This window comes from Artemia franciscana, chromosome 13 (assembly GCF_032884065.1).
Source record: "Artemia franciscana chromosome 13, ASM3288406v1, whole genome shotgun sequence".
Classification (NCBI taxonomy): Eukaryota; Metazoa; Arthropoda; class Branchiopoda; order Anostraca; family Artemiidae; genus Artemia; species Artemia franciscana.
The window spans coordinates 30,631,430-30,652,228 of record NC_088875.1 but is presented as its reverse complement, the minus strand read 5'-3'; the positions used below and the strand labels follow the sequence as shown (position 1 = coordinate 30,652,228).

At 34.9% G+C, this 20,799-nt stretch overlaps 1 protein-coding gene and 1 long non-coding RNA gene across 4 annotated transcripts in view; one reads left to right on the top strand and one right to left on the bottom strand.

Annotated features, from left to right (window-relative positions):
- LOC136034793 (uncharacterized) overlaps positions 1 to 9,900 on the top strand; it is a 122,306-nt gene extending 112,406 nt beyond the window's left edge. For both annotated transcript variants that reach the window (XR_010619245.1, XR_010619246.1), the window contains exon 3: positions 9,671 to 9,900. This is a non-coding gene — a long non-coding RNA (uncharacterized LOC136034793). The remainder of the gene's footprint in view (positions 1 to 9,670) is intronic.
- The window catches only part of LOC136034792 (ankyrin repeat domain-containing protein 16-like), a 152,127-nt gene that overhangs the window by 128,984 nt on the left and 2,344 nt on the right, over positions 1 to 20,799 (bottom strand). For both annotated transcript variants that reach the window (XM_065716205.1, XM_065716206.1), the window contains exon 2: positions 11,140 to 11,311. In XM_065716205.1, coding sequence (XP_065572277.1) covers positions 11,140 to 11,309 — 170 coding nt within the window. In that variant the 5' untranslated portion in view covers positions 11,310 to 11,311. The remainder of the gene's footprint in view (positions 1 to 11,139; positions 11,312 to 20,799) is intronic.

The window sequence follows — 20,799 nt, the reverse complement described above, 5'->3', positions numbered from 1 at the left end:
AAGCCTTCTAAGCCCAGAGCGTCGTTTGCGCTTTACTGAATGCAATTTTTATTGCGAGTTTGTTAATTGTTCATAACATCAACATAAATAACACAACAAAAAAGAAAGTCAACATAATAACCAGGATTCCTGAAAAGAACTAATGCAACTGGTATTAAATAACGATGTTAATTCCTAGAAGTCTCATTATTGTTTGGCTTATTAATGTTGTACAAGAGAAAATAATATATAATGTTTTCAGTTAGGCGCAATTGACGCTCTGGCGTCAATAGAAAGTATTAAATTAAAAAAAAGTTGTTTAACTGAAAGTAAGGAGCGACATTAAAACTTAAAACGAACAGAAATTACTTCGTATATGAAAGGGGCTATTGCCTCCTCAACGCCCCGCTCTTTACGCTAAAGTTTGACTCTTTCTCTCAACTCTACTTTTTAAAACAGTACTTCTATATTCTGTAGTACGTATATGAGGGGATTCACCCCCTCGTCATTACCTCGCCCTTCAGACTAAAGCTCAAATTTTGTCCCAATTCCTTAAGAATGACCCCTGAATCACAAAGGCCGTAGAATAAATAGTTGAAAATACTAAAAATACTTCAGCGTAAAGAGCAAGGTATTAGGAGGAGGTGAACCCCTCATATGCGTAATAATTTCTGTTCGTTTTAAGTTTTAATGTTGCTCCATACTTTCAGTTGAAAAAACTTTTTCATATTTATTTTTTCATTGTTTTTTTTTTAAATAATGCTAGAAAATCCTGCATTCCATTCATGAAAATTTTCTTCCCCCATGACAAATTCCTCCATGGAAAGTTCCCCCAACATATCCCCCTGTTCTCAATCCCTCCCCCAACCAAAAAATCCCCCTGAAAACGTCTGTACACTTCCCGATAACCATTACTTTATGTAAGCACTGGTCAAATTTGTAACTTGTAGTCCCTCCCACAGGGACTGTGGGGGAGTAAGTCGTCCCCAAAGACATAGTTGTAAGGTTTTTCGATTATGTTGAATAAAATGGCTATCTCAGAATTTTGATCCGATGACTTTGAGAAAGTAATTAGCGTGGGAGGGGGCCTAGGTGCCCTCCAATTTTTGGTCACTTAAAAATGGCACTAGAACGTTTCATTTTCGTTAGAATGAGCCCTTTAGCAACATTCTAGGACCAGTGGTTCGATACGATCACCCCTAGTGATCGCTACTGTCATCTGCCTTCTGGCAAAAAATACAAAATTCCACATTTTTGTACATAGGAGCTTGAAACTTATAAAATAGGGTTCTCTGATACTTTGAATCTGATCGTGTGATTTTCGTTAAGATTCTACGACTTTTAGGGGATGTTTCCCCCTATTTTCTAAAATAAGGCAAATATTCTCAGGCTCGTAACTTTTGATTGGTAAGAATAAACTTGATGAAACTTATAAATTTAAAATCAGCATTAAAATGCGATTCTTTTGATGTGGCTATTGGTAACAAAATTCCGTTTTTTAGGGTTTTGGTTACTATTGAGCCGGGTCGCTGCTCACTATAATTCGTTACCACGAACTGTCTGACAACTCACGTTGAAATAACACTAAGGTTGAAATAAGTTATATTACGCTAGCAACTGTGTAGGATGGGGGCTGATCAACTAACACAGTAGGCTGGCTGCTCTAGGCAGCAGGGTGAGCTTGGCACCCAGTCATTTGGATTAGCAAACCACTCACGACTATTGGATTTTTAACACTTTATTACAAATAGCCTGAAATGCTTGATTGATTCAGTATAAATCAAAATATCTTAAAATCGAATTTATAACTACTCATACTCCCATCTTGTATAAATTTGGATCAGATAAAGCTGAAATTTCTCTTCTTTTTTTACCACTATGTGAAAAAAATCAGTAGTTACGAAACCCCTGTACATTTAAAACCTTTTGGGATTTAAGCTATTTATTAGGGTTCAGTAATGCAAATAAAATTTACCGGTCGGTATTAAGAATTTTTCCTGAATTTTGATTGTCTGAGTATTACTAAAATAATGATGTATTAACATTCTATTTTTGCACTGTAAAATGTCTTCAAAGTTCCAATAATAGGCATTCCCTAAGATTACGAACAGATATAATAAGACGTTAAAATAAAATATTTTCAACTTTCACAGCTGAAACTGATTTAATTGTTCCATTTTAGCCTATTTTTACAGCGAAGTTTAGTTTGAAAACTACTTGATTTCAACCTACCGCATTAGTCAAAATACTATAAGATTAGTCTGTAAAGTATAACTGCTGTTAACTCTTGCATTTGTTTTGTTGTTACTTGACCAGACATTCAAAAAGAAAGGAAAAATTACAGATTTGATTCTGTTAAACTAGCTTTATGAATGTAAAAAAACAAAACAATTTGATCAAGATAAATGAATAATTCAAATGTAAACACTGTAATTTTTATAAATTAGTTTATATATTTCTACAAGCCTTCAAAAAGGATCGTTAATTTTAATTCAGTTTGAAAGCCTATTTAAAATAAAATGTGAAAAGAAAGCTTCTAAATTGCGTTAGGATTTTGTATAACAATTGTAATGGTAAGACAAATGCATAAGTTAAACGGTCCCCAATCATCTAAAGGCCGGTGTTTTGATCTGGGAATATATCTTTTTATTATCTTTTGTAAAATCTTTTTATAGTAAGTCCTGTTTTACATTCATGTAAATCGCTTCTTTCTTGGAAAAAAAAACAAGTTTTTTCAACTGAAAGCAAGGATCAACATTAAAACTTAAAAGGAACAGAAAATATTACGTATATGAGGGGGTTCACCCTCTCCTCTATAGATTGCTCTTTACGCTTAAGTTTAATTTTTTTGTGTTATAGTTATTTAAGAATGGCTCCTGAATCACAAAGGCCGTAGCCTATTATAACAAGAGCTAAGAGCTCATATGGCACTTGTGACGAGGTAAGAACAGCTAAGAGCCAAGAGCTCATATGGTATGAGCTCAAACAAAATTATAAAAATCAATAGATTTATTTAAAACGAAAATCATAGGCTTAATGCCGGTCAGGATTTAAAATAAGAGCTCTGAGTCACGATGTCCTTCTAAATATCAAAATTCATTAAGATCCGATCACCCACTCGTAAATTATAAATACGTAATGTTTCCTAATTTTTCCTCTCCCTTTAGCCCCCCAGATGGTCGAATCTGGGAAAACGACTTTATCAAGTTAATTTGTGCAGCTCCCTGACACGCCTACCAATTTTCATCGTCCTAACACGTCCAGAAGCACCAAACTCGCTAAATCACTGAACCCCTCCCCCAACTCCCCCAAAGAGAGCGAATCTGGTACGGTTACGTCAATCACGTATCAAGGACATTTGCTTAATCTATCCACCAAGCTTCATCCCGATTCCTCCACTCCAAGTTTTTTCCGAGATTTCCAACTCCCCCCTATGTCAAAAATCTGGTCGGGATTCGAAATAAGAGCTCTGAGACATGAATTCCTTCTAAATATATAATTTCATTAAGATCCGATCACCTATTCGTAAGATAAAAATACCCCAATTTTCACGTTTTCCAAGAATTCTGGTTTCCCCCTCCAATTCTCCCCAGTGTCACAGGATCTGGTCGGAACTTGAAATTAGAGCTTTAAAGCACAAGATCCTTCTAAATATCAAATTGCATTAAGATCTGGTCACCCTTTCGTAAGTTACAAATACCTCACTTTTCCAAATTACCCCCCCCCCCAACTCCACCAAAGAGAGCAGATCCGGGCCGGTTATGTCAGTCACGTATCTTAGACAGGTTTTTATTCTTCCCATCCAGTTTAATCCTGATCTCTCCGCTTTAAGTATTTTCTAAGATTTCCGGTCCCCCCCAACTCCCCCCCAATAACGCTGGATCCGGTTGAGATTTAAAACAAGAGATCTGAGTTACGAGGTCCTTCTAAATATGAAGTTTCATGAAGATTCGATCACTTCTTCGTAAGTTAATAATACGTCATTTTTTTCTAATTTTGCAGAATTAACCCCCCCCCCCAATAGAGCAGATCCGTTCCAATTATGTAAATCACGTATTTAAGACTTCTGCTTATTTTTCCCACCAAGCTTATCTCGATCCCTAGAATCTAAGCGTTTTCCATGATTTTAGGTTCCCCCACCCCAAACTCCCCTCAATGTCACCAGATCCGGTCAGAATTTAAAATAAGAGCTTTGAGACACGATATCCTTCTAAATATCAAATTTCATTTAGATCCGATCACCCCTTCGTAAGTTAAAAATGCCTCATTTTTCTAGTTTTTCAGAATTATCCCCCCCCAACTACCCCAAAGAGAGCGGATCCGTTCCGGTTATGTCAATCATGTATCTAGGACTTGTGCTTTTTTTCCCACCAAGTTTCATCCTGGTCCCTTCACTCTGAGTGTTTTCCAAGATTTTAGGTTTCCCCCTCCCAACTCCCCCCAATGTCACCAGATACTGTCGGGATTTAAAATAACAGCTCTGAGACACGATATTCTTTCAAAAATCAAATTTCATTTAGATCTGATCAACCATTCGTAAGTTAAAAATACTTCATTTTTTCTATTTTTTCCGAATTAACGGAGGTGGGTTTTACCTTCCCCCACCTCCACCAGAAAAATCCCCCCTGAAAAATGTCGGTATAGTTCCCAAAATTCAATACTAAATGTTGAAATGAGCAAAGTTCATAACTTGCACCGCTTCCCCCATGGAGTGTAGGGGTTAAGTTATCGTCAAAGACCTAGTTAACAGATTTTTCGACGATGTGAATTTGGGAAAAAATTAGAGCGGGAGGGGTTAGCTGCCCTCCAATATTTTCGGTCACATAAAAAGTGCACTAGAACTTTTAATTTCTAATCAAATAAGCCCTCTTCCGATCTTCTACAGTGATTGGTTCGATAAACAACAAAAAACAACAAATAAACACGCATCGATTATCTTTCTTCTGGCAAAAAAAAAGAAGCAGAATTCCACATTTTTGTACATAGGAACGTGAAACCTTTACAGTTCTGTTTTCTGGTATGCTGGTCTCATTTTCATTTCGATTACTTGATGTTTTGGGGGTGTTTCCTCCCTTTTTTCAAAAATTGGGCAGATTTTTGCAGGCTCGTAACTTATGATGGGTAAGATTAAATTTGATTAATTTTACACATTTTGAATACGAATCAAAATTTGATTCTTTTAATGTATTAATTTTTATTAAGCGTCTGTTTCTTAGAGTTTTGGTTACTATTGAGCCGCATTGCTCCTTACTTACAGTTCGTTACCACAAACTGTTTGAGAAAGTATACACAAAAATAGAGAGGGTAGAGCATATGCAAGAATATATTACTTGCAGGAAGAGGTAATAAAAGAATAAATGCTGAGAGACCTTAATGGAATTAATCAAGCCAATGAAGAATACGAATCATATTGTTGCCCGTTGCAACGACTCTTAGACTGGGTGTTAATTGGATTTTTGTTTTGGAACTGTAAACAAAAATCAGTCTGTTCATTTTGGTCTTGATCTAGAAGGTTGTAGGAGGAGGAAAATACTACAACGAAAAGGATAGGTAACATTTTCCTTCCAAAACTTGCGATGAGACAAAATTAGCAGGAGGCTGAAGTTTTAAGATTAAACCATTTTAGAAGCGTAATATGTGTAACTTAACGTAACGCTTCTGGATGCAAAGACAGATTAGTGAAGACAAATCTTTCAATCTTGACACCTGTTGGGCTCAACTCTAAAATATGTTTGGAAGTTCAGGTCTTGGTGAGGCCTATGTCTACGTAGATTACTTTTTAATTTCAATTTTGCTTATGCAACATTTTTAGTCTTCAAAATCTATGAGCTGATTCGACTCAAGAATGCCATTTTTTGGCACCTTCAAAATACTCAAAAAAAATTTGGTTTCCATATGATTAGTTGTATATACTTTGACGTATATAGTGTTATCCAACTTTTTTTCTTCTTCTTTTTTTCTTAGAATTTTGGTTACTGTTAGCCTTAGTTATTCCTTTTAAACGGTCTGTTACAACGATCCGTATGCTGACGTTATCATATGACCTTAACTCTTTTTTACTTATTTACTACTAGCTGTTGGGGTGGCGCTTCGCGCCACCCCAACACCTAGTTGGTGGGGGCGCTTCGCGCCCCCCCCAAGCCCCCCCGCGCGCGTAAGTCGTTACGCGCCATAATAGTTACGCGCCATTGTAGTTGTGTCCCTAAGTCCCACCTGTGAATATAGATAGATATATATATATATATATATATATATATATATATATATATATATATAGATATATGGTTTTAACTACGTAAAACTTGTGAATATACAACATTCTTTGCTGTCCCATTGTCTTTGCATATAAATAGATTGTCAGGTTTACCGACTCTTGAACATGCAACATATAATGGTCCATGGGAAAACAATCTGTATTCAGATCTATACCTCATGATTCTAATGATTGCCCTTGAGCTTTGTTGATGGTGATTGTTAATCGACCATTCCCTGCCCCGGTGTCCCGGTCGTCATTTATATCCCCCTGTTTCCCCCGGTGTCCCCGTTGTAGTTGTGTCCCTGTGTCCCGGTCGTCATTTATATTCCCTGTGTCCCGGTCGTCATTTGTATCCCGGTGTCCCGGTCTGTATATACATTCGTTTTTTAGTTTTGTTTTTCTCCTTTATTTTTTTCCTTTTTTTTTTTCTTTTTTAGTTTATTTAGATTTTTAGATTTTTTAGTTTTTTTATTAGTTTTTAGTTTTTTTTTCTTTTTAGTTTTTTTGTAGTTTTTACCTTCTTTTTAGTTTTGTTAGTTTTTTTTTTACTTATGTCTTGGTCGTCATTTATACTCCCTGTGTTCCGGTGCTTTGTTGATTGCTAATCGAACATTCCTTTTGTCCTGGTCGCTTTCTCTTTGAGTGTCGTCATTTATTTTTTTATTTTTTAGTTCTTTTAGTTTTTACCTTTTTTAGTTTTTTTTAGTTTTTTAGATGAAAATTTTTTTTAGTTTTTTCCTTTTTTTCTTTTTAGTTTTTTATTGGTTTTTACCTTTATTTTAGCTTATTTTTCAGTTTTTTCCTTTTTTTTATTTTTTTTTTATTTTTTATTTTTTTTAGTTTTTTATCTTTTTTTAGTTTTTTTAGTTTTTTTAGTTTTTTAGCTTTTTTACTTTTTTTATTAGTTTTTAGTTTTTTTTGTAGTTTTTGCCTTTTTTTAGTTTTTTTCAGTTTTTTTTTTAGTTTTTTATTGGTTTTTACCTTTATTTTAGCTTATTTTTCAGTTTTTTCCTTTTTTTTAGTTTTTAGTTTTTTTAGTTTTTTACCTTTTTTTAGTTTTTTTAGTTTTTTTTAGTTTTTTAGCTTTTTTATTTTTTTTATTAGTTTTTAGTTTTTTTTGTAGTTTTTGCCTTTTTTTAGTTTTTTTAGTTTTTTAGCTTTTTTATTCGTTTTTAGTTTTTTTTGTAGTTTTTACCTTTTTTAGTTTTTTTTAGTTTTTTAGATGAAAATTTTTTTTAGTTTTTTCCTTTTTTTCTTTTTAGTTTTTTATTGGTTTTTACCTTTATTTTAGCTTATTTTTCAGTTTTTTCCTTTTTTTTAGTTTTTTTTTATTTTTTATTTTTTTTAGTTTTTTACCTTTTTTTAGTTTTTTTAGTTTTTTTAGTTTTTTAGCTTTTTTACTTTTTTTATTAGTTTTTAGTTTTTTTTGTAGTTTTTGCCTTTTTTTAGTTTTTTCAGTTTTTTTTTTAGTTTTTTATTGGTTTTTACCTTTATTTTAGCTTATTTTTCAGTTTTTTCCTTTTTTTAGTTTTTTTTAGTTTTTAGTTTTTTTAGTTTTTTACCTTTTTTTAGTTTTTTTAGTTTTTTTTAGTTTTTTAGCTTTTTTATTTTTTTTATTAGTTTTTAGTTTTTTTTGTAGTTTTTGCCTTTTTTTAGTTTTTTTAGTTTTTTAGCTTTTTTATTAGTTTTTAGTTTTTTTTTGTAGTTTTTGCCTTTTTTTAGTTTTTTTAGTTTTTTAGCTTTTTTATTTTTTTTATTAGTTTTTAGTTTTTTTTAGTTTTTAGTTTTTTTAGTTTTTTACCTTTTTTTAGTTTTTTTAGTTTTTTTAGTTTTTTAGCTTTTTTATTTTTTTTATTAGTTTTTAGTTTTTTTTTGTAGTTTTTGCCTTTTTTTAGTTTTTTTAGTTTTTTAGCTTTTTTATTAGTTTTTAGTTTTTTTTGTAGTTTTTGCCTTTTTTTAGTTTTTTTAGTTTTTTAGCTTTTTTATTTTTTTTATGTTTTTAGTTTTTTTTGTAGTTTTTGCCTTTTTTTAGTTTTTTCAGTTTTGACGTCACCTGATCCAGTTTTTTCAGGTGACGTCACCTGATCCATCCACAGACAGACAGACAACTTATTTTTATATATATAGATTACAGTTTTAGACCTAGGGATCAATTACAGTTGTCATAAAGCTTATTTAATTAGTTCTCTTTCTCTCTTTCCTTTCGTCTCTTTTTTCTCTTTCCTCAATTTTTATGAGTAAATGTTTTACATATTATATTTTTAAATTTTTAATAATTAAATGTACCACGATCCCCCTCCTTACTGGTCATGGAGCTTTTCTGGGGTTTTGAGATTGTACTATTGGATGCTTTCTGTTGTTGTTTTTTTTTAATATATCTTATCTTATTATCTAAGTTTACAAAATTTTCAATGCTCGTGTTTTCTCTGGTTTTTTCTTCTTTTTGTAGAATTTTGGTTACTTTTAGCATTAGTTAGTTCTTTTAAACAGTTTGTTACAACGATCTGCATTTTGACGTTATCAAAACACCTTATTTTTTTTATTTATTTATTATTATAGTTTTAGACCTCGGGGTCGAAAACAGTTGTCATAAAGCATATTTACTTAATTCTCTTTCTCTCTTTCCTTCCGTCTCTTTTTTCTCTTTCCTTAATTTTTATGAGTAAATGTTTTGCATATAATGTTTTTAAATTTTTAATAGTTTAATGTTAAGTGTCTTGCATCATGATCATCCTTCTTACAGGCCATGGAGCTTTTCTGGGGTTTTGAGTTTGTACTATTGAATTTTTTTTGTTATTTTTTTATTGTTGTTGAAATAAATCTTATCTTATTATCTAAGTTTACAAAATTTTCAATACTCGTGTTTTCTCTAGTTTTTTGCAAGTTTCTTTTTAATTACTTTCAAAACTATGAAACAGCCAGATATCACAAACGTGAATATTTTGTTTGACTTGCTCAAAGAGTAAGTCTTCTTGTTTACATATTTTATTTTATTTCCTCTTTTTTTTTAAAGAATAACTCACTATATAAAAATAATCACTCTTTTTATTTTATTTTATTCCTTTTGTCGTCTAATATTAGTTCTATTCTGTTTTGCTACTATAGAACAAGGGCATGAAAAAAGTACAAGGAAAAATCGATGACAATGAAAAAAACCGCTAGTCAATTTTCTTACGGAGGTTTCTTATTGGAGTTCAATCAAGCTATTTTGCTCTTAAAGCCTCAGCTAAGAGCAGAGAGACTCTCCAGTACTCTCTATCAGATTCCCCGACGACAGAAAAGGGAAAAGTTTGGCTTATAATAAAGCAAAGGTACAAAGGCGGGACGCTATATAACCAGCTGGGGAATCGATAGATTTTAATGGTAGAATGTGGCTTAGACGAAAAAAAACTTGAGTTTCCATCATTTTAAGTTAAAATTCCAAAATTCTTTTAGGTCGAGAGCAAGCTTGCTCATCATATTTTTTGGTTCTGCGCAGGATCGTGCTTATAGCAGATTGGTTAAAATGCTGGTCATCGCTAACAGATCAAAAAATCATTTTCAGTTTATATAAAATTGCAGCTGTGTGCAAGAGTTACTTGATCTGTTTCTAACATCCTATTAATAAACTATCCTATTGCTGACTGTAATTGATAGTAGACGAATACTTTTGAATAAAGAGTGACCAAGCTTTTTTTCTTTTTTTTGTAAGTTAGGCTTTTATTTTGCTCCATCTCTAACAAAACAGTCTTTTCTTTCCTTTTTCTTTTCAATTTATATTATAGTAGCTATTAATGCATTGCAAATCTGTGAAATGATACATTTTAATGACGTTTGATTATTTGATTCAACAGTCTTATCTCTTACTGGTTTCTAATGAAATTCAAATGAAAATTGATGTTGAAAATGGAATTATTTGTTTGCTTTGTATGTTCATAAGCTCTTCGCCTTTCGCATTCTTATGCATCTGTTACCAACAGCTTAACAATAATTTTAGTATAAATAATAACTGCTGTGAACAGTTTAATAAGCTCCTTCAACGAACAACTTAGCAGCGGTAATTCAGAACCCAGTTCATCACACATTATAAATTTTACAAGACATCAAAAAAACGGAAAATTACATTTTACGTTTTTCCATATGTATTGGCGTATAACGCTTTTACAAGAAAGATTGTATCCAGCCTTAAAGATAAAATAAATGCAATAATTCCAAAAGCTTAAAATCCCAATTAATTCTGAATTTTAAGAGAGAAAATGAGGACCAATTTGGAAAAAAATAGTAATTGTAAATGATATTGAGACCCAAATAAAATATGGAAAAGCAGAATAGACCATTCGATGGAGACCACTTGCTGCAGCACCAAACCACCTAAGTCCGACACAGCTACGCACATTCCTCTTCCACCAATCTTTTTAAAGCCTCCCTCTTTAAACCCTCCCAAGAAGGTCCCAAAAAGTTTTACCTAGAAGTTTTCAACATTTCCTTACGACATCCTCCCACCCCATTTGGGGACGATCTGCTTTTCATTTCGCACTAGAAGGTTGCGCGATAAGGACGATCTTTGGCAATCTGTTTTTTTGGAGTGCCCACACAACATGTTACATGACGCCTTTTGAATTATAGCTCCTGAGCTACCCCTGGAAGAAACTCCCAGCTAAAGTTTTGCACTCTTGAATCTTCTTTAAGACAAATTCCTACGATTTCAAAAATTACAATTGCCAAGTTCTAGCTACATATCATCGTTATTGAGGGTGCCAGGAATTTTGTTACAAAAAAGCACATCTTCATTTAGGACCTTGGATATTGTAGATATTTTAGGCACTATAACACATAAAAATATTGTTGGGCAGAGGGGCCAAGTATCTTACTGATACTAAGTATCAGTAAGATTTATAACTGTATTATAAAACATAATTTCTTACCTTAGAATTCCAGCTTGACCGTGTCGACAAGCAACATGCAGCATATTGTCACCTAACTTTGATTTGACTATTTGCTTCCATGGAAAAGCATAAGAGGCCAAAGCGGCTCGCAGTCCTTCGACATCGCCATACTGAACCTTCTTAAAGATATTTTTTTCTTGTAACCTCATCGCTAAAAGTTAGAAAATATAACTTTTGAAATGTATAAGTATGTTGACCGCTTATTAAAGGTTATGTGTTTGTTTATGTGGGGTTTTTAGTTTTACAGTTTTCCAATGATAAAGGCCTTTGGATGTGCAACTAAAATATTGGAAACTTTTATTATTGTTAGATATTTTTCAAACTGACAGTAAGAAGCAACATTAAAATTTAAAAAGAACTTAAATTACTCCCTATATGAGGGGGTTTGCCCCCAACTCAAAACCTTGCTCTTCACAATAAAGATTTTTAGTACTTTTAAAAATGCTTATCATTCTAATTAGATGGCCCTTGCGTTTCTAGATTCGTTGTTAAAGAATTGGGACACTAGTCAAATTTTTGCATATAGAGCGAGGTACTAAGGAGGAGGCGATCCTTTCCGTATGCGGAATAATTTCTATTCGTTTTAAGTTTTAATTGGGCTCTTTACTATCAGTTAAATTTGTTTTGTTTCTGAATGCTTTTCGAATAATGCCAGGAAATCCAGCTCCCCTCTAAGGAAAATTTCTTTCCTCTACAAAAAACTCCACCAAGTAAAGTTCTTCCCACGGAAAATGCCCCCCTACTCAGAAATTTTCCCACTGGACAATCCCATTATCGATGAAAATTCCTCTTAAAAATTTTTTGCACAGCGTTCCGCCTAAAAAATCTCCATAACGTAATTTTTTTGCAGAAGATTTTAATTTCAGTTCATTTTTGAATCATCCCAGAAAACCCCCGTGTGTCAAAATTTTTCCTGGAAATCCCCTCCCCCAACCGACAATAAAAAGTTGCTACCGTGGGAAATTCCAGCTTCGGCTTCCCGCATTAGGGGGGGGGGAATGTTTTTCTGTTTTCCTTATACACTTGGGGTTCCCTTATCCTTAGGACTAAAGGATATAAGTTTCAAGCCGGTCAAAAAAAATCTATCTTGTCCTCTTTCAAATCTCGCTTTTCTTTTTTTGAGGGTGAAGGGGATGTTGCCCCGGAAATTTTTTGTACATTAGAATCCTCTTGGTCAAAGCACATCGACACTGAGTTTGAAATTACTATTACTTCTAACAACTCACTGCAGCACCAAGGCACACACGCCCCTGCTCTATCCCAAGCTAAGTAGTGGCGCCTAACTGGTTTTAAATGGATCCATAGGTATTATTCTTTTCTTTCTTTAATGATTAAAGATGACGAAAAAGTTTAACAATGACCCCCTAAGGGCAAGATTCAGGTGCATGTTGCGTAGTAGTGAATGTTTTCTAAAGATGCAGGTGTTAATTACACAATAGGGAATGTTTTCTAAGCGATCCATGTGTTAGTTACTTAATTGTTTCGTTGATTCCTTAAAAACCCTTCAGGAGCCCACAAGAACCAGGAAAAAACCTTCAGGGCCCCTCAAGTAAGGATAGAGTCTTAATTGTCCGTCAACCAATATTTTCGTTCTTCACCCACACATAGCCATTTCGTGTCAGCAAACAGAATATTTTTCCCACCATTTTCGATGAGCAGAACCGTTATAGAGTCTAGACACCACTTGATTTTCATGGGCCAAAGGTTTATTGGTAAACAAAAAGTATCCAGCTATTTCCAGAAACCAGAAGTGTCACGTGATCCGCTATTCTTCTTCGCGGGAACCGAGTAATTTTCTATTGTCCCCTGGAGGCTATGAAACGGATATTCAGCAAACTTCCTCATCGGCCTTGTATTAGATTTTGAAAGTGACACATCAGGATTTTCTAAAATGGATATCTCTCGTAGATACCAACAGGTAAGCCTCTACCTATATACCTCCTCCCCCCACCAAAAAATAAGGTGCGCATACCCAAATAAAATAAGCCAGCATATCCTGCAAGGAAGACAACAATATGCACTAGTTGTGTCGAGTTATCAACAAAAGTGTGATTTCAAAAAGTGGTGGCTTAACATTAAACTATTCAAGAATTTACTTACCAATCCATTTAAGAATGAAAGTATTATCCTTAATAAGGATTTATGTAAGGCTTCCAGTTTTTAAAATCGTATTATTGGAGCAAAAATTTCAATGGCAAGGGTCATTTTATATATACAGACTGTGCACCCGGGTTCTTATCTGACAATTGTATATTTATTGACATATCGGTGGTCGAGACTTTAAGAGTAATTATACAATATCTCCCTTATATGTATTCTTGAGCGGAAAATCACTCACGAACATATTTATCACTACAATATAAAGCACTTCAACATATTCCAGTCAACACTTCGTATTTGGAGCTCTGTCAATGAGCACTGTGAAGTGAATTGGGCGACCCTCTAGCAATAACAAACGGTTTAGCTGTGATTACATGTCATTTTTAGCGCATTCAGAGAGATGGCTAACAGAAAAATTCTTTTGATTGGCCTCATATTGATTGCTATGTTACTACTGTACTACAGACCACGACAATTGGGTCATGAAATGGACTATTACAGGGGCCGTTTTTCAATGTCTGGTTAAGGTCTTGGCACTTGGTTTGCGAAGTCGTTTTGCTCTGCATTACCCCTGTCCAAACCTTACATCGTACCGGTTGCCGCAGATTTTGCATCCTCTACTCTACACGATTGGGGCTATGGAAAAGATTTTAAAGAGAGTTTTTCACAAAATCTTGGGTTCAGTGCCCAATCCCTGCACAAGCGACTGAAATCAAGACAAAGCGGGAAGTTTTAAAAAGGCAAGAAACACCTCATCACTCATCAATCTCAACTCAGCCAAGAAGCGCAAAAAACTGCTCTTGTCGAAGAAGAAAAGGAAACCAAGAGTAAAAATTGTTAAATCGAAAAGGGATTTCTTTTCCCAGAAATGACATATCTACCACATAATGAATATCATTCTTCGCATCTCTAAATCTTTTCAATGCAGAATATGTTGGTATAAGTGTAAAGCATGATTGCTATGAACGATTTTACCTACGGCAACCGCTCTCTTAAAACGTACATTTTCGTATTTATTCCAGTGAAGATTATTTCATATATTTTAACTTTCACATTTATAGATTATATGTGATTGTCAAAAAATCTTATAATGAATAAACAAGTGCAGCCGAGGGGTCATCCTGTGAAAATTGTGTACTACAATTTGTGTACTACACAATTTGTTTTGACAAATCAGTGTCTACATAAATGGAACGTTGGAAAGTACAAGCAACAAACTTTCAAATTATGCAAGTTATTTACAAATTATGTTGATAAACCCACTGTTAAACAAACTAGTGAAAGGTTTGGCTATTGGATATGAATATAAACAGGACTCTGTCACTACCAACATACTTGAAGATGCGAAAACTAAAGTTTTACACTTAGTTGGGAAAATAAATCATGAGATATTTAATTAACCTCAATGGCTGCCTCCCAATGTTAAGATTGGTATAAAGCTACCACCTGCTTCGTCCCACTTTACTTTGCGAATAGTATTTGGTACTGCACCTAATGTAACAGTATCTATTACCTCGGCAATACTTCATGTATGAAAGCAACAAGTTATGAGTTCTGTTGCTTTTGCAACTGATATAAGAGCTAGTGGAAATATTATCAAACTGCTCATTCCTAATACAATCATGAATCAACGGCATATTATATTAATATGATACTTTCTAGTCTGAGAGATATTGTAGACAAAGTTTTAAGAGAAGAATAGTGCTGCTTAAGAAAAGGTAGAGGATGAAGGTGCTCAATCCTAATACAATCATGAATCAACGGCATATTGCTAAGGGTACAAGTACCTACACCGATTCGTCATTTACCAATGGTGAAACTACTTCAAAAGTTACTTTGGCTTTCATAAAAAATGCTAGTGCCCTAGGATCATGGAAAAATTCTCCTTTGAAATGTTCGGACTTTCATCTTTTGTATGTAAAGTAGATACAATTCTACTCTAAAATTTATCCTTTGATAAATCCTACATGACCCTATATGAATTGACAATGCAATCTCTAGATCGAGATTCAGAACTTTTAGAAAATGGAATAACCGAAGAAATGCATGCAAAAACTCGGGGAATCATTGTATTAGATTTGTCTGGTACTCAGCATATAACTATGACCTACAACTTGCCCATAAGAGGTCCCCACTTAACTTCCTCGTCATCCTTAATCATTAAAGGAAGAAAAGAGTAGCCTCTATGGCTCATTTTAAAGCGTCAATGGCATAACTGCTACCTCTTCAAAGCGCCCTTCTTTACACTCTCCCAGGGAGTTCCCATTCCCCTTAAAAACCATTATTTATGACATCCTCCCACCACAACCGAAGACGACCTGCTTTCCGTTTAGGGAAGCAGGTCGCACACCTTCTTAACTCCTGATTTAACGTAAAAGTAGCTTTCAACCTCATTTCCTACCTTAAGTGTTGCAATGATGTTCTCATACATAGCACTAACCACTTAAATGTATCTACCTGGTATACCATACACTATAAGACCTTTGCTAAAGCTCTTTTGTAAGCTGATTTTAAAACTTGCTCATAATTGCAGATAACACTTGCAAAAGCAAAGACGTTAAAAATGACTATTGCATCGATATTTTGACTGACGATCAAACGATCCGAACTAGACTAATTTGGAGTTTAAGAAAGTCATATCCCAGGGGTAGGAAGCATGAAATTAGATGATATAGAATTTATTTCCTCAGGCAGGCAGTAAGGGGTACATAGAAAGGGAGTAATGCTCATAATGAATAAGGAAGCTACCAAGTCTTGTTTAAGCTGGGAAAGTATTAATAAGGAATTAGTAATGTTCATTTTCTGACTAAAAAGTTCCAGCTATCAGTTATAGTAGTGTATTTCCCTGTTGAACCGACTGACGGATATACTAGTGACTCAGATAAATTTTACTTGCAGTTACAGGAACGAATAGACAGGTTCTCAGGTAGAAATATGGTATTTTTACTAGGAAGTTTCAACGCCCAGGTCGGTAGAAATAGGGATAGATGGTATTCTAGCCTAGGTAAATTTAGTGTGGGAAAAGAAAACAGTAATGGCTACATACTTCTGCAATTTTGTAGGTTGAACAATCTATATATAACTAATACGGTGTTTGCTCACAAAACGGCCCATAAGTTGACATGGTATTCACGTGATGGCAAGACAGCAGACCTTATTGATTACGTTATATTAAAACGAAGACTGGTATGATCAATACAAGATACTAGGGTATACAAGAGGGCTGTTATGAATGTTAAAAGTAAAGATCACCAACTAGTAGTGTTTAGAACTTATTTAAAGATGTAATTTTGGAAAGGTAACCACCACCCGGGGATTTATAATTTTAGTAAAATCAAAGATGATAATTTGAGAGAAATTTTCCAGGAATAGTTGAATACTAAATTTGAGAGTTTCAAATTTTACGTTCTCCCTTTCATATATGTAGGAGGAACTCCCTTAAGATATGTAGGGTACCTCCCTAGGAGGCACGGACCAAAAGGGACCTTGTCCCTGGGGGTCCATAATAGAAAAAGGGGCACCCTCGTTCTGGGCTATAAATACAGGCAGAGGAGGAAGAAGGCCCAACAAATGTACACTCAATATGACCCATAGGCATGTCCACATATCATGTGAGTTACAAACCTACTCCAAAATAGTGGGTTGAATTGTATAGTGACGCAGAACACCATCGTTGGATGATCCTCTATAGGAGGACAACTGAGGCAGGGCATAAGATCTAGATCTATGGACAATAGCCTCTGCAAAGGGCTGTCTCAACCCTTTTGGGGTACCTGCAAGACTGGAGACCTTGCAGTCAACTCTATTCCCACCTGAGGAGTGGCACCCCTCGAGTAGGATAATATTTGTAGGAATGAATACATAATGAATTGGAAGTAATAGGCTTGAGACAGTCTGTGCAGGATTTTCACTCTTGTTGATAGAACAGCATCGCCCAAGTGCTGAAAACCATATTGAGATCAAGATGAGCCCAGGATTGCACAAAGCCTCCATTCATACTGCAGGTCCCAGGGACTTATTGCTGTCCGGTTCTCAGCCGGCTTTAGCGCTTCGGTGTAGACTTGAAAAATATTTTGAACCCCGTCCTGCACTGGTATCCGGGATCAAGGAGACCAAAGCAATTTCAAAGACATAAAGAAGATGAAAATTGGAACTTGGGGAGTTATCACGTTCAAAAAATGGCTATCGTAGCGACAGTTTGACTGACAAATTAAGACAATTCGACAGTTTAGAAACTCATATCCTAGGGGTAGGGAACATGAAATTAGGTGATGCAGAATTTGTTTACTCAGGCCAGAAGGATGGGGTACATAGACAGGAAATAGGGCTGATGATGAATTAGGAAGCTGCTAAGTCTTTTTCAGGCTGGGAATGTAGTAATAACAGACTACTAAAACTCATTTCATGACTAAGAAGTTCAGGGTAAAGCTATAGTATTATATACCCCTGTAGAACCGACTGACCGAGATACTAATGACTCGACAGGATCGACAGGATCTCAGGTAGATATATAATGTTTCTACTAAGAGTTTTAACACCCAGGTTGGTAGAAATAGGGATGGATGGTATCCTACCCTAGGTAAATTTGGTGTAGGAATAGAATGCAGTATTGGCTACAGACTTTTGCAATTTTGTAGGTATAACAATCTAGTAGTCCTATACGGTGTTTGGTCATAAAATGGCCTATAAGAAAACGTGGTATCACATGATGTTATTAATTATGTTATAATAAACCAAAGATTGACAGAATCAATACAAGATACTAGGGTAAGCAGGAGTGCTGTTATTGATGTTAAAAGTAAAGATCACCATCTAGTAGTGTCTAGGCTTGATTTAAAGCTGAAAATTCGGAAGGGTAACTGCATCCCAGGAGATTATAATGTTGGTAGACTCTAGTATGAGAATTTGAGAGATGCTTTCCAAGAACATTTGTATACTAAACTTGAGAGTTTAAAATTTGACAATATGGAAGAAAGTTGAAATAATTTTTTTAAAACAATTTGTGAATATGCTGATGGTGTCTTAGGGAAGAAAGTTAAGATTTCATCTAGGAATATTAGTAAACAGCTTAGTTTTTATAAAAGAGGAGAATGGGTTTGTACAAGAATTATCTGAGTGATAGATCATATGAAAACAAAAGGAATTTAAGGAAAGTGGAGAAAGCATCAAAATATGAAACAAGGAGCTGTGAAGTAGAGGCCATGGATAAAATTGCTGAGGATCTGGAATATTCAGCTAGAGGGCATAATAGTAAAATATTGTACTGGCATGTTAATAAATTGGCAGGGAGTAGTCAATCCGGACAGGTCCTTGTTAAAGATAAGAACAGGGCCACAGTTAGTGATAAGGAAAGAGTTAAAGAGAGATGGTCGGAACATTTTAGAATGTGCTAAACTGAGATACAGTTGCAGGAAAAGATATAGAGGAAAATCGAAAAGTTTGTGAAAACTTGCATGTGAGGGAAGATTTGTTTTATGAGGAAGAATTAGCGGCAGTACTAAAAGGATTAAAAATAATAAGAATAAAAATAAGGATTAAAATAATAAGGCTCCAGGTGCTGATAGTGTGGTAGAGGAGTTTCTTAAATATGGTGGCTCTCAGGTTAGATATACGTTACTTAAGATTATGACTATGATTTTTGATTAAGGGGAAGAACCTAACGATTTTAGAAAAACCTTGATTATACCACTTTATTAGAAAAGTGATAAGAGTCAGTATCGTAATTGTCGAGTCATTAGTCTGGTCTCTGTAGGTACCAAATTACTTAGTAATCTGATACTTTCTAGACTGAGAGATGCTGTAGACAGAGTTTTAAGAGAAGAACAGTGTAGTTTTAGAAAAGACAGAGGATGTGTCGACCAAATTTTCACTCTTAGGTTAATAATTGAGAGGTGCCTTAATTGTCAAACATCTCTGGTTCTCAATTTTATAGATTATGAGCTAGCGTTCAATTCCGTTGATAGAAGAGCTTTAGCAAAGGTCTTGCCCTTCTATGGTATACCAGAAAAATACATTAAAGTGATTAGTTCAAGGAACGAGAATAACAATGCTGTGGTTAAGGTAGGAAATGAGGTTAGCAGTTAGCTTTGTATTAAATCAGGAGTTAATCAAGGTTGTGTTCTATCCCGCTTTATATGAATCATTTTGATGGACTTTGTCTTAAGGAGCACTTGAAAGGCAATGGGAGGCCACGGAATCAAATGGGGAGGAAAACACTCCTGAACTTAGATTATCCTGATGATTTAAGCATCCTAGATGAAACTCTGAGCAAAATGAATGATCATTTAGAGGTTTTGCGATTTCGGGTGAAAAGGTGACGTTGGATAACGAAAAGATTGATTAGATGAGCAGCTTCACTTACCGGTGTAGTATTATTAGTAAAGACGGTGGGAGCAGTGAAGACACTAAAAGTAGAACAGCCAAGGGCCAGGGTGTTTTTTTCGTACAGTTAAAAATAAAGTTTGGAAGAATAGGAAGATAAGTCTACAAACCAAGATTAGAATATTGCAAGGTACAGTGATGACAGTGGCCAAATATGGCTCTGAAGAATGGGCTCATTGTAAAGCGGATAAAGATTTACTAGATATTTTCCAGATTGCCTACGGATTGTTCTGGGTACCTGACTGACTGACCGTATTTCAAACAGTAGGCTGTACGAAAAATGTGGTTCACTCCCGCTTTCTAGGGCTATAAGGAAAGAAAGGCTGAGATGGCTAGGGTACGTTCTACGGATGAAGGATAGCTGATTGCCGGAGATTGTCCTTTTCGGCCAACCGTCTAGGAATAAACAGATAGGAGGTCGTCCTCATCTAAAGTGGAAGGATGTCATAAGGAAATATTTAAAGAAAACGGAAACTTCCTGGAAGGGTGGAAAGAGGGAGACTATAAATAAATTGGGATAGAGGAGGAGCAAGCATAGCTGTGTTGGCCTCAGGCGGCTTGGTGCTGCACTAAGTTGTTAGTAGTAGCAGTAATAGTAAGGATGTGTGTTTATTTGCTTGTTTGTTTTTTCCTCGTATTTAACCATTGATCCTTGAAGATCGGGAGAGGGCTCATTTGATCAGAAATCAAACGTTTTAGGCACAATAAACACACATCCTTACTATTACTGCTACTACTAACAACCTTTTTAAGTGATCAAAAATATTGGAGGGCAGCTAGCCCCCCTCCCTTGCCTCTTTTTCCCAAAGTCGTCCGATCAAATTTTGAGATAGCCATATTGTTCAGCATAGTCGAAGAATCTAATAACTAGGTTTGTGAATGATGGCTTGACCCCCAACAACCTCGGGAGGAAGGGCTGCTGGATATAAACTTTGCCCATTATGTACACATAGTATTGGCTATTGGGAATTGTACTGATGTTTCGCACGGGGGGGGGGGAGGTACGTGGAAGGATCTTTTCATGGACGAATGTACCGTGAGGGAAAGGGATTTTCCATAGAGAAGGACCCTGATTTTCCAGAATTATTTAAAAACGATCGGAAATTAAATACAAGAAACAATTTTTTTCAACTGAAAGTAAGGAGGAACATCAAAATT